Raw genomic sequence first — 13,000 nt, 5'->3', positions numbered from 1 at the left:
GAGATTTACTTTTCAATCCCTGCAGGGAAACTCAGAATTGACACGTCCAACTCAACCACATAAAAGGCTTGAGAAAAAAAGGACTAAGGGGCATTAATCAAACATATTCAAACAAATGCACAAGCACATACTTTGTTGTACCTACAAACAGATTCACAGAGGCTTGTTAAAAGAAATACTTTATTGGAGGGTACTTTTATTACTTTCATTTCACTAAAAGATAAGAACATGGAGATTTTGTGGAGCATAATTCAACCTTTAATGGGGTTTGAATAGATATAAAATATTGTCTTTACATTTATTTTACATGTTTTGTAATGATATTTAAGACTGATAATGAGTTGGTTATAATAGCACAGCAAATAATGTTTATACCAGCAGGAATGATAATGTGAGTTCTTAATTTGGATCATTTGAGACATTTTGTAGACATGATGTTGATGTTTGTTGTTGATGTTTGTTGTTGATGTTTGTTGTCATAGTAGGCTGTCACAGACTCTTTGGTTTCTGATTCCTGCTCTTGACCTTGTGACGGACCACAGCCACAGTGGTGAAGAAGTTTCCCATGAACAGAATGAGGAAGCAGAGACCACACATCAAGACCTGGCATCACAAGGAACAGAGAGAACAATGAGTAAGCATAACAGCTTTCATTAATCATCATTTCCTTAATATAAGCTGGGGATCAGATGGCCATGCAATTCCATTCAAAACCCATTAGAATGTAACACTAGGCTGTCAATGTCTTTGATAAAAAAAAGTGAGCACACGGCTCTAGCCATGCAGGTAATAAGATAATAAGTAAGCAGGGTAGATTATAGATGACTAGAAAGCAAATCTTGAATAATATACAAGCAGGTAAAAGGTGAAATTAGAAAAACTTGTGAGAACACTGACCTGCCATTCTTTACAGTCTGCGAGCTGAGACATTCTGAAGAGAGAGATGCTATTGAAGAGCTGCCAGAACTGCAAGACAAAACAGGAGGACTTCAGATTTAAGTGTTTGTAAGAAAGTGAATGTATATACTTTGGTGTGCAAGCACAGACACGCTAAAGCTTAAGGTATCATTCAGATCACCAAAAACCTTAACATTGTCTCAAATCATGCCCAAAAGTGCTGAATAATATCAAGTCTACAATGATATCAGCATTTTCTTTTAACTGTGTTTCAGTTCTGTTATCCAGTTTAAACCATGACAAAGCATGATTTTTAAGCAGTGCGTAGAGGAAATTTCTCAAGTTCAATTGTGAATCAGAATGTACTCACATGACCAAAAAACAGGAAGGGCAACAGGAAAGTCAGCCCTTTCCACATCCACGACTGAAATCCCTCTAAAAGCACAATTAAAATACCGGTAGAGTTCAAATTATTATCTGTTTATTACAACAGTGACAATAAGAAGCTCCAGACATGCCTGATGGAGCATCTCTGTCTCTCAAAAGTTAAAATCGTCACTAAATTATTTAATTATGATGTGCAGGCTGAGTGAGCCTGTATTCTGTGTCCTTGGTGCGTCAGTGTCTCTCACCCACGGTCAGATCCATGTTGTGTCTTTCTCCCAGGGCTCGTAGCCTGTACAGACATCCGCTCTGATAATAGCACTGCAGACACTGAACAAAACCTGTGAGTTACAGATGAAAGAAACACGCATCAGGCTTTAATTTGATTCTGAAAGGTTTGAACCACGAATGCTTTTTAAGTATTTTGACCTTACTTTGATACAAAGAGTAGGCAAGGAACTGGTTCCTGAATATCTTGTACAGGTTCCCATCTGGCCTTATAGGTGTGAAAAGGAAAACATGTGTTATTATATAGCAAGCATTGTATGAATTATATTTTCTGAATGTAGAGTTTCATTGTTTCTTAATCTGTTTTTATCTTCCTGTACTCACCATGTCAACATTACACCGGACAAAAAAGCTGAGATGTAGTGATGGAAAACCCACCAGCCCTTGATTCTATAATGCAGGATACATTTTAATTAGATATTAAGATTTAATGTTTTACACTTTGTTTAACTTACTTGCTTTAATCACATTTTCTTGAACAATAATGAATAATTACCTTTAATAATGTAAAAAAAATGAAAGTTCAGAGAGCTACCATTATGTTTATTTATGACAAATGTGTCATTATTTTGTTAGGATGGTTGAAAGAGCTGACCTGGAGCCGTTGGCGATGAGAATACTTTCCCTGATTGTTAGTGTACAATAGTACCACACCAGCAGGAAATTGAGGATTGCATCAAGAAATCTAAAATCAGGCATAAAGGACAAGAACTGGATTAAGACAGTAAACGCGGCGTCTGACGTCCTTTTAATAAACTCATTGTAGCTGACAAGGCTGGAGCAGCTGTGATGTGATGACTCTTACCTGTAGCTCACAAAGAAATAGCATATGAAGGAGAACAGCAGCAGGATGACTGTGAGGTACAGCTTGAACTTCTCGTATTCATCTTTGTAGGCAAATCTGACAAGGACGTGATAAATGCAGTAAACAGGACACGGCTTTAATGAATCAGCTGGAAATGTTTGATTTAGGGAAATAAAGCGTTGATGTTAGCGTTGATAGTCACGTCTTACTTTGACTGCTTACTGAGATGAGTGACATTCACATTTCCAAGAACCAGACTGAGGTACAAACTGAAATATGAAGCAATCATATTATTTTTCTTATGTACTTACTGATATTTAATGTTCGATCTGTTTTTATGATATCAACTTGTATTTCAAAAAAAGAAGTCGTCACCCGTTTTTATTGGGAAGGAAAGCTTCCATTTCAAAGAAAGCATTTGGTCGCGTCTTTATCTTCTCATTTATTTCATCCAAGGTCTTGGCATCTTCCTCTGATGGTTCTTTGCTGCATCTGATGGATGTTGTAAGTGCACAACAAGACATGTTTGTTTGTGTGTGGTTGTTGAACTGAGAGGGGTCCACTTTGTACATATCAGTAAGCCTTTCTTTCATGAATTCGTATGAGTGTAAACTTACTTTTTCACGAGGTGGGACACCTCCTTCAGTCTGCTGCACTGACTGGAAATGGAGGAAGAGCAGTTTTTTTGTAGTTTGGAAATTTCCTCCAATTTCTGTAAGTACAGTCTGTGTGTCTCCTGGATGAGTAGAACTTGGAGTTACATCAAGAACCAAAGAAAATGTACATCACAAGGAGCATTTAAACATTTATTTTATCTGGAGCACAAGGTATTCTACATGAATTTACTGACATATGGCAGTTTCACAAGAGAGGTTTTAACAATCATGTGAAATGATTTAGTAAAACAACACCAAGCATACATTACGTTGAGCATGATTTTTTACAACTGCGCTATGAGCATAATCTGACACTGTCATCTGATTTTGGTCCGATCCTTACCAGAAGTTGTTGATACTCTTCTTCCAGACATTTCCACTCCTCCAGAACGACTCTTAAATCTTGAGGCATTTTGTGAACACTTTATCTTTCATACTACTCTGACAGCAGAGACCCAGACCCACTTAAAATAATACCGTTAAGCTTTAAAATAGTTTAGCAACCAAGAAATGGCGTGCACATAATGCCATGTTGAAGTGTGTCTCACATCCCAATGGACGGTTTATTGCATGAAGTGAACTTTGACTGGTAGAAGTGTGCAAGATTTTGACTTGGACATTGTTCTGTGGAACTTCTCCAGTTATTACATTGTTCAGTTATCACTCACAGAGCCAAAGGTGATATGTATTGTTAACTATATTACAATTCAAGTACTAAAGGTCTGTATTTTTGCCATTGCAATGGTTCACCCAGCTTCCTGTAATTAGACTGTGCTTTTGTGCAGTTTTATCTTCATGTTATTTTTTCCGCTCACACAGCTGCACATGAGCAGCGTCTGGTGGATGAAAGGAATAAATCAGTGATAAACTCACTTTACCATAGAGACTGGTGTGGAGGGTAAATGTTTTGGCTGTTGTAATTTGATGGCACAAATGATAAATTGGTGGAAACAATCAATATATTTTAATAGTTTACTATGAAAATGCTATGTGTTTATTTTTATTGTAAAACCTGCACATATAATAGACTGAGAGTAGTCAATCATCAATATATGCTTTTGCTTACATGTGATGTATCATCAGACACACAAGTTTAAGAAAAACAAACAGTATTTTATTCGGTGGAAAACATTTGTCGAAATGCCGCCTTTATTCTGAAATATTTGGGCGGAAATGACATCGTTTTTGCCCCGTTGAGGGAGCACAGTCTTGCGCATGCGCTCGCAGGTGACAGCGGCCGGTGAATGTTTTGACAGAGACAGCTGTGGTGTCGGAGAGAGGGGTGAGGGTGATCCGTTTATCCTCATACACAACAGCTCGCTGTACAGACTCCTGGACACCAGCTCACTCACACTGGTTTTTACTCAGGTTAGTCAACACAAAGAAAGAAAAGGAAACCAAAATAACTTGATGAAAAAGGTATGATTAATCTCGTGTGCTCGGTCCCAGCTCAGCTAACGTTAGCCACACTTAGCTAGAACGCTATCGTCAGTAAACTGGTTATTGAAAGTTAACCTGTTGTTGCAACTGTGTATTGAGAAATAATGTCCTTAATGTTATGTAGTCAATATATTGTTTTAATTTAAATCATTTATCCAACAAAGGAAGCTCAAACTGTCACAATAACAAGTAGACACTGACAAGAAAAGCTGAAATGTAAAATATTAAAAATGTTATCTAATACTTGAGAGGTGCAAACTAGTCTTGTATCTCACAAAGAGCATATCTGGTTAGTTGACACAAATAATGTATTGTAATTTTGATAATTGGTGAATAATTCTCCATAATTTGTAAAGTATGAATTATTATAGGTACAGTTCTCAGATATAAATCTCTATTTATATCAATATAAATGTAATACCTTGGGGCTTTGGCTGTTGGTCAGGGTTAGCAGCCTTAACACTTAAGTCATTTTATTTAGTGATTATTTAATTGGGGGGAAAGTGAGTGTATTAAAACTGACGATATTAACTTTGAGTGGGTTGTGTTTCCAGACGACCGATAGGAGATGTGTGCTGCTGTGTACGTCCTGTCGACGATAACGGGCTACGTGCTCACCTCTGCCCTGCTGCTCAAATGCCCAAATCTATTGCACCGGAAGAAGCGAGAGACTTTTTGCAGCAGGCACATATCCCATCGCGGAGGTGAGTCTGTGTGACACTCACTCTGATTTCAGCATTCATCATGTTCCCAAAATTCCCTTACAATAAAGTTGGTGCATGGCAAATTTATCGCCAGTTCCTCACAAAACTTATTTTTCAACAGTCAGTATTATTCAGGAAGTGATTTTGTATATGAAGATGTTTAATTTTCATCTTATGCCTCATACTCATGTCTGTGCCAATTCAACTGTCAGCGGCTACAATTTTATTTTGTATTTTGTCTGTATATTATCATCATAATCATGTTTGGACATAGTTTAACTTACGAGTATAAGTAATGTGTATTTTACTTTTATCACTTAATAAGTAAGAATAGGCCTATTGTTCAGTGATTGGCTACGTTACCCACCTCTAGTTAGGCTGTTACCATTTTGTTAATAGATTTATTTGCATGGTTTTGGTTATAATGCAATGTATTTATTACTGTGCTTCAATCAGACAGTTTTTTTTGTTTATTGTGGAATGCTAACACACAGAAAACACTGTACCACGCTGAGTGTTTTTACTTCTTTCATTGCAGGAGCCGGTGAAAACCTGGAAAACACCATGGCAGCTTTCAAGCAGTGAGAATAAACCTTACTCACAATGACAAAGTTCTTTCTTTGTCTTTTGTGTGCATCTGTGAAACATAACTGGTGCTTGTGCATGTGATTGTGGTTAGTTTGTGACATCTGAGCTGTGTTTGTGACCACGGTCTGTTGTGTCTCGAGATAATGGTTCATGTCAAAGCCTCAGATGATAAACTGCTGCGGTTGTTTCTGATCGATTTGGTCATGGATTGGGAGGTTGAACTGCTCTGTGGTTTTTATTGAACGTGTACGTGATAGAAGTGGATGGAGTGATGACTACAGTATGTGTACTGTGTGTTGGTCCATGCAGCGCCGTGGATGTTGGCACAGACATGCTGGAGTTGGACTGCCACCTGACGAAAGATGAAGAGGTAGTGGTGTCACATGATGCCAGCTTGCAGAGGGCCTCTGGCATCAACGCCCACATCTCCAACATGTGCTACACTGTGAGTTACTCCTCCCCAATATCCCCTAATTTCCATATCTGACAGAGAAATAACTACACTTAACTAATTTGTAACCTCTCTATGTCCCTTTTGACATGGTTGGCAACCTACAAAAAGGAAACTGTTAATAATTGTGATTCTGACATTATTAAAACATGGAAAAAGTTAGTAGCATCTCTTTCTATGCGCTAGTCTTGACATGTAACAGTTGTCTTTGTGTCAAGACTTCTGTGAATGACGTAACAGCATTGATGGATTGTGTGCAAGGTCCACACCATGTCACCTGATATGTCACGTGACAAACTTTTACCTGATTAAAATAATCCGATCCAGCAGAAATGCTTGGTGAGTCAGCGGATTATTGCTGATCACCCAGGATTTCCGTGTTCTGTGTTAGACATCTTTGACAGCCCACACTTCTAATGGACTATGAAACTTTTCTTGGAGAGGCCTTATGTAATTTGACACCATAATTATAATTGTGTAACTGTAGGGTTGGGTTCACAGCGTCATTGCTCTTTGGCATTGTAGAACAAGAGAAGCACAGAGAACTTTAGGTTACTCATGCGTTGACGTGTCCTTGCCTTCCTCTCTCTTTTTATATTGACCGTGATAAATGTGTCATCGTCCCACCTCTAGATAGGACCTGACCCTACAGACTCAGTCTATGGGCTGTATTTCTTGTCTGTTAACCACTGAGGACTCTGTGCTCTTTGCAGGAGCTCCCTCCATACCTCCGCAAGCTGGGTGTGACTTTTCAGAGAGGTGAGCATCACATATCAATGACTGGTTTAATTACTACAAGGCTAGCACACAACCCACATACAGATGCATATCCGCAACTTCAGCCATCAATAAATATGTTTATTTGAGGTTTGCCAATTCACTAGTAAAAATGGATTAATTAACTTATTAACTAAGTTTACTTTTGATGGATAACTGTTGAACACGGTTGAAATGATGAAAACACTTGTCCTTGTCTGTGCAGAGTGTTTCTGTGAGGGGGGAGAGGACAAACGCATCCCTCTTCTCAGGGACGTCTTTGATGCATTTCCCAATACCCCCGTCAACATTGACATCAAGGTCAACAACGACATGCTCATCAAGAAGGTGTGTGTGTGTGTGTGTGTGTGTGTGTGTGTGTGTGTGTGTGTGTGTGTGTGTGTGTGTGTGTGTGTGTGTGTGTGTGTGTGTGTGTGTCCTATTTTTTTCTTTTGGTACTTAACCCTCGTATAAAACAGCTGTCCTGTTTTTAATCTATCTTTTAGTTTGTCATTTTTCCATGTCTTGTTTATTAAACAGCTATTGCTATTCACAGAATCTGTGCTGTTTTTTTGTTGTCCTGAAAGAAGAAGCAATAGTTGTTACATCATTGTCATATATCAAAAGTTGCTGACGCTGAAACTTACTTTGCAGGTCTCTGAGCTGGTGGTTAAGTATGACAGAGAGCATCTGACGGTCTGGGGCAACGCCAGCAACAAGATTGTAAAGAAGTGTTACAAAGAGGTACATTTACATTAAATGCAAAGTTCACTTTACCTTCAGTACAGTCATTTCAGGGAGACAATCTTCCTTAAACACTTCTACCAGTAATAGTATTATTTCATCATCTAGTAGACCTTACACTGGCATGGATTAGGTGCCACAGAAAGAAAGAACTGTGCTCTTTACAATACAACTACTGAATTGGTTTCAGACTGTAGGCGTTTCACTGTTGAGTACATTTTAAACATCACTTATTATCACCAGTGAATTGACCTTAACTCATAATTGTTTTTGTTTTTTTGCAGAACCCACGTATTCCAGTGTTGTTCAGCCTTCCCAGAGTCTTGCAGCTGTTAGGCCTCTTCTACACCGGCCTTCTGCCTTTCGTTCCCCTCAAGGAGCAGTTTCTGGAGATCCCCATGCCCTCTATTATCACCAAGTAGGTAGACACGCATACAAATACAATCTGGAAGGAAATTAAAAAAGAGATGCACATATATAAAAAAAAAAAGTTCTGGGAGAGGTCAACAGCATGCATCAACCTTCAGTAACACTGTACTGTCAGCATGCTGGTTATTGTGCAACACAACACAGATACAGCTCCTCTACAGTCCTAGTTTGTTGTGAGTAATAACACTACACTCTACCTGAGGGGATCAGTATACAAGTACACAGCAATTTATAGCAGTAGGTCAGTAGGTTAAGTTCACAGGGGTACGAATTATTTCCTCTTTTAATGTTGCTTAAGTTCTTTTAAGTTATAGTTCTCTATACGACAGAGTTTAAGAAGATCAAACTAGAATTCTGCCCCAAACTCTTAAACATTAACAGGAACAAACTTACTTTTTAAGTTTTTGAGCAGCTGTTAGATATAAGAAAAACTTGTACACACATACTACCACAACTCACTAGTTTAAAATCTTACCCTAAAAGGTTAACTTGACATTGGAAACATTTCTCCAGCTCATAGTTCTCAAAATGCTACAATTTAATCTCCAATTATAGTTAAAAAATGTACTTGAATGTGGAATTGAGCTTACGGATCCATTATGGACACTGGAAACAGCTTGACACAAAAAAATGAGCTCAAGGTCTATTTACTTGGACATTTTGTGACCTTTCAGCCACATTGTGGCCTTCATCTGCAAATAGACACATCACCACATTAGACACCAGGGACAAACCCTGAGCTGAGATGGGGGGGGTTACCACATGACCTTAAAGTTTCATATATGCGCCAACTCTATCTGCTGAGGAAGGCTGAAAGCTCTGAGGTCTCATTTATAACTGTTGCGTACGTACAAAACGGGGTCTGAAAGACGCCACTTCCCACGCAAACGTTGCGATCTATAAAAACAAACTTGACGGGAGAATGTGCTCACCTGTACATCATTACAGGTATAATGACAGTGAAACCAGCAGTGGTCTCTGTGCTTGTACTAGTGAGCCATAAACTATAAGCACATTTCAATTATAAAAGATATAAACCGACTAAAACCTCAAATCTAATTTTGCCTAATATTTCATCAGCGCTGTCAGGTCCTTGCACTTAGAATAGTTTGTAAGGAGTAGTTTGTTCTTCATGTGTATCCACTACACTGTTCACTGGTTGTGTCCTTTCTGTCTCTATCTGGGCCACGATGCTGTGTGAAAGATGATCTTGCTCACTAATGAAGTCATTGCAATAAAAACATTCACAGCCTTTCCCTGTGAGAGCGTGATCTCGGGCATAGAGCCGATTATACGGGACATTCATTAAGGATTAAGTGATTTCCTTCATTACACTTCTGTTAAGGCCACTACAGTATTTATGTTGCAATGAATACTAGCTTTATACAACACAATGTAACTCCCTGACACTTTCTTCTGTGTGATCTTGCAGAGTGAAGGATCCCAACAGATTAACAAGGAGTCAGCGGATCATCACCTGGCTGGCAGACACGTAAGTCACTAATTTGTCTGAATATTTGAAACCCCTCTGTCCTCTTTATTGTAATGTCAGAGTGGCTGAATCTATGGGTGTTTATATTTCACACTTTATATCTGCATACTTTATATCTGTGCTTTTTCATTCACTCTCATTGCATGTATGTCTCTCTCTTGAACACTATATTTGTGACATTGGGAAGAATTCTGATAACTCATTACAAAATAATACATACATGACTGCGTGACAAGGATTAATGTGAAACCTTTAAAATTGTGCAACTAAACCTCTCTCTAGCTTTGCTATACTTGCAGTTTTCCCTGAAGATGAGTATTTATTTTTTCTCTCTCTTGCAGTTTGCTGATGAGGAAAGCTCTGTTTGATCATTTAACTGCCAGGGGAATACAGGTAAAGCTGCTGTTATGTATCTTCTAGAGTATTCCTCATAAAAGAGAAAAACCTCTATATCTATCTATATATATATGTATATATGTATATGTGGATGATTGACTATGCAGAGCATGCACATTGCGTAGGAATAATAATGTGAGCAGTGGCCACTATTAAGTCAATTAATCATAGTGTTTTTCTCAGTGAGCTCCAGACATTTTTGCTCCCGTTATAGGAGGATTACTTTCAGTGTCTCCAGTGTTGATATGTGCATAGTTAAGACCAACTAGGGACATATTCAGAATTGTGGCAATATTAAGTCACTTTCCCTGTATTATTTTTTCGTCCAAAAATAACTGCAAAACTTTCCAGAGGAGAAAAATGAGCCCGTCTGCATGCCGATAGCTGTTTGTGGAAGTTGTTGCAGTGTTATGCTTGTAGTTAAGAGCAGTTACTGGGAAATGTCCAGGCTTCCTGCAGGTTCAGAAATAGGCTAGAGTGGCTGCTAACACTGCTCTTAAGAGTACAGACGCATTCTTTAACCTTCGCTGTGTGATGCGTATGTGTTTTTAACCGAGTCCTGCTTCTGGCTTTAGGTGTACATTTGGGTTCTGAACGACGAGGAGGACTTCCAGAGGGCGTTTGACTTGGGAGCCACAGGAGTTATGACAGATTTTCCCAGCAGGCTTAAAGACTTCTTGGACAGGAATGGTATTCCTAAGCCCCAGTGACACGGCAAAATCTGCCTCACCATTCAACCTGACTGACCTGCCAAACAACCCCCCCCACCCCATGTGCACCCACTTCCACTGCATGCATTCCAGCGGGGCTCCTTTCACATTGTGTTTCACAGCTCTGTACGCTGCACTGGCTCGAGGAACCAGTACTGGTGACAAAAACCTCTGTATTTTCAATCACATAAAATACTCTTAAAGGACACACACACAGGTTCTTTGTTGCACACATGACAGTGCACACAGTAACCACATGATCTTTTCAAAAGGTGGTAAACTCAAAACTCATAGCATATCTATCGAGGGATTGCCTCCACATGGCTCTCACGACGTCTGGGTACTTTGATAACCGGCAGTCTAATCATTTTTGCTTCATGCGCCCCATGCTGTGCCCAGTTCTCTTTTTTTTCATCCATGGTGGTGACAGCGTTATCAGATTACACACTAGCACTCACATGCACCAAACGTACACACGCAGCAGGACCGGCTAAGTAAACAAAGCACAGAGAAGCTCGGATACAACACACACGGAGGGAGAGGACTTTACTTTCTGCTCAGGATGCCATTATTAGACTATTTCTTTACATAGAAAATAGTTGTTTGATGCTTTATTAATGCTCTGAATTTCAAATTCAGCACTTTTAATTATATCTATAAAATGGGACAAAATTGCCATTGAAATAGCAGCCTTGAATTTCATAATAGATTGTCTTTCAAATTGAAAATATATAAGTTTTAAAGATTTTTTTTATGCAATATTACTGCGCTAGTTAACACCAGCAGATGCAGTTTGGTGTGAATTTGCCAGCAGCTTTACAACGTTTAGGTCAGATTTTTACATGCAGTAATACACTTCAGAGATTTTTTTTTTGAATGTGCTAGAACATATAAAACATTGCTACTTGTCATAAATACCAGCGTGCAGACAAGTCCTCGGCTACATCGGGTTTCAAAGAAGCAGTGTGAGGACTGAGTGTTGTGTCACTGCTCCAAGTTGACAATTCAAACTGTGGAGTTGTCTGTAAATACAAAAAAACACTGTTTTATATGGTGTTTTTTAAAGACTATGTTGTATGTTTATGTGTATTTGGTTAGTCTCTACATGCTCCTCTGAATCAAGTGAAATGACTGAAACTGATTGAGTTTATCCATTAATGAATCTAAGAGAGACATTTTGCACAAAATGAAACTTTTTTTGTTTCATTATACTAATGAGTCGTACCGTTTTCTACTGTGTTCTGTGATCGTAAACAGAATGAAACTTAGTATTTAAGACATATGATCATTTTTAATGTATGGGCTTTAAAAAGTCAAAAACTTTAATACATGTTGATGGATGCCACTGATGTTCTGTTATCCAGACTTGTGACCACACATTGAGGGTCTATGATGAATGTAGTATCGGTTGAATGTTCAGTATTTTACAGGAAAACAGTGTTGCTGTTTGATTTTCTTTAGTTTGTTGTTGGGCATTTTGTTTAGTTGTTCGTCTGATATTATGTTTTGAGAACACCTGTACATCCAAAATCATTGTGATCTACCAATCATATTACAGATCTTGCATTAGTGAATATTTTTGATGCCATTATCTGTGCTGTACTCAGTGTGCATTTGTGTTGCATGTCTCAATTAATATATTTGTTAATCTTTGACAGAACCAATTAAAATGCCTTTTCCTACAAGGAGTATGCCGTTTGATTTAATGAGATTATCAATGTCAATAAACAAAAATACATGACAAAACAATGACAATGTATATGGATAAATAGTTGATAACCATAGACTGACAGGAGGTGGCGCTGTAGACTAAGGATTTAAGAAGTTTTCCCTGTAGCGGGAAAGTTAATGAGGCTCGACATGTTTGGTTACATAAAAACCATCCAAGCAGACATTTTTACAAGAACCAGTGAGGTCTTTCTGCTCTTCCCCCTGGTTGATTCATAAAACTAACAGTAACGTGTACTAGTAGTGTACATTCATGGAGAATTTAGTTTAAAGAAAATAAATAATTCCAGTAATATTTGTCACTAGCTTCCTCCCTCAACCTCCTCGACCAATAAGCTCAGTGTTGCTATGCCCTATCAGTGTGCTGATTGGCTGATACAGCTGTCAATTACTCACCAAGTCAACGGCCAGTGAGATTTTTGCCAAAGATCAGTCAACTCGGCCGTCAAGATTTCTCCCGTCCTCCGGAATGTCCGCTGTCGTGTTAACAATAACGTTGTTTTTACTCTGTTAAAGTTACCAATTGAAGTGC

The 13,000-nt window shown here is 38.6% G+C and overlaps 2 protein-coding genes across 3 annotated transcripts; one reads left to right on the top strand and one right to left on the bottom strand.

The window, feature by feature from the left end:
* Positions 1-163: 163 nt before the first annotated feature.
* Positions 164-3,591, bottom strand: LOC137871418 (ion channel TACAN-like). The gene is made up of 12 exons (XM_068709232.1): positions 3,374-3,591; positions 2,992-3,110; positions 2,750-2,866; positions 2,584-2,643; positions 2,375-2,470; positions 2,165-2,254; positions 1,894-1,959; positions 1,716-1,777; positions 1,530-1,622; positions 1,268-1,332; positions 898-966; positions 164-603 (listed from the first exon to the last, which is right to left on the bottom strand). Exons 1-12 carry the CDS (start codon positions 3,440-3,442, stop codon positions 490-492), a joined length of 1,020 nt encoding a protein of 339 aa, XP_068565333.1. The 5' UTR covers positions 3,443-3,591; the 3' UTR covers positions 164-489.
* A 682-nt stretch (positions 3,592-4,273) lies between these two features.
* gdpd1 (glycerophosphodiester phosphodiesterase domain containing 1) lies at positions 4,274-12,425 on the top strand. 2 transcript variants are annotated; one of them, XM_068709242.1, is made up of 11 exons: positions 4,274-4,398; positions 5,025-5,174; positions 5,713-5,755; positions 6,072-6,207; positions 6,927-6,972; positions 7,196-7,317; positions 7,624-7,713; positions 7,998-8,131; positions 9,575-9,634; positions 9,976-10,027; positions 10,606-12,425. In XM_068709242.1, exons 2-11 carry the CDS (start codon positions 5,039-5,041, stop codon positions 10,738-10,740), a joined length of 954 nt encoding a protein of 317 aa, XP_068565343.1. In that variant the 5' UTR covers positions 4,274-4,398; positions 5,025-5,038; the 3' UTR covers positions 10,741-12,425. The 2 variants fall into 2 exon arrangements, with proteins under 2 accessions (XP_068565343.1, XP_068565344.1); XM_068709243.1 differs by having other exon boundaries at positions 4,274-4,449.
* Positions 12,426-13,000: the final 575 nt, after the last annotated feature.

The sequence above is a fragment of the Cebidichthys violaceus genome, unplaced genomic scaffold, assembly GCF_023349555.1.
Source record: "Cebidichthys violaceus isolate CVI_PGR_0920_01 unplaced genomic scaffold, fCebVio1.0.p SCAF_1, whole genome shotgun sequence".
Lineage (NCBI taxonomy): Eukaryota > Metazoa > Chordata > Actinopteri > Perciformes > Stichaeidae > Cebidichthys > Cebidichthys violaceus.
This window is presented reverse-complemented; position numbering and strand designations above follow the sequence as displayed.

Excerpts from the sequence above, each read along its gene's own strand:
- LOC137871418 (XM_068709232.1), bottom strand. The coding sequence starts at position 3,442 with ATGCCTCAAGATTTAAGAGTCGTTCTGGAGGAGTGGAAATGTCTGGAA. Across the intron at positions 2,255-2,374 it reads TATTTCTTTGTGAGCTACAG|ATTTCTTGATGCAATCCTCA; the intron begins GTAAGAGTCATC and ends GCCTGATTTTAG. Across the intron at positions 1,960-2,164 it reads CTCATCGCCAACGGCTCCAG|AATCAAGGGCTGGTGGGTTT; the intron begins GTCAGCTCTTTC and ends CCTGCATTATAG.
- gdpd1 (XM_068709242.1), top strand. The coding sequence starts at position 5,039 with ATGTGTGCTGCTGTGTACGTCCTGTCGACGATAACGGGCTACGTGCTC. Across the intron at positions 5,756-6,071 it reads ACCATGGCAGCTTTCAAGCA|CGCCGTGGATGTTGGCACAG; the intron begins GTGAGAATAAAC and ends TGGTCCATGCAG. Across the intron at positions 7,318-7,623 it reads ACGACATGCTCATCAAGAAG|GTCTCTGAGCTGGTGGTTAA; the intron begins GTGTGTGTGTGT and ends CTTACTTTGCAG.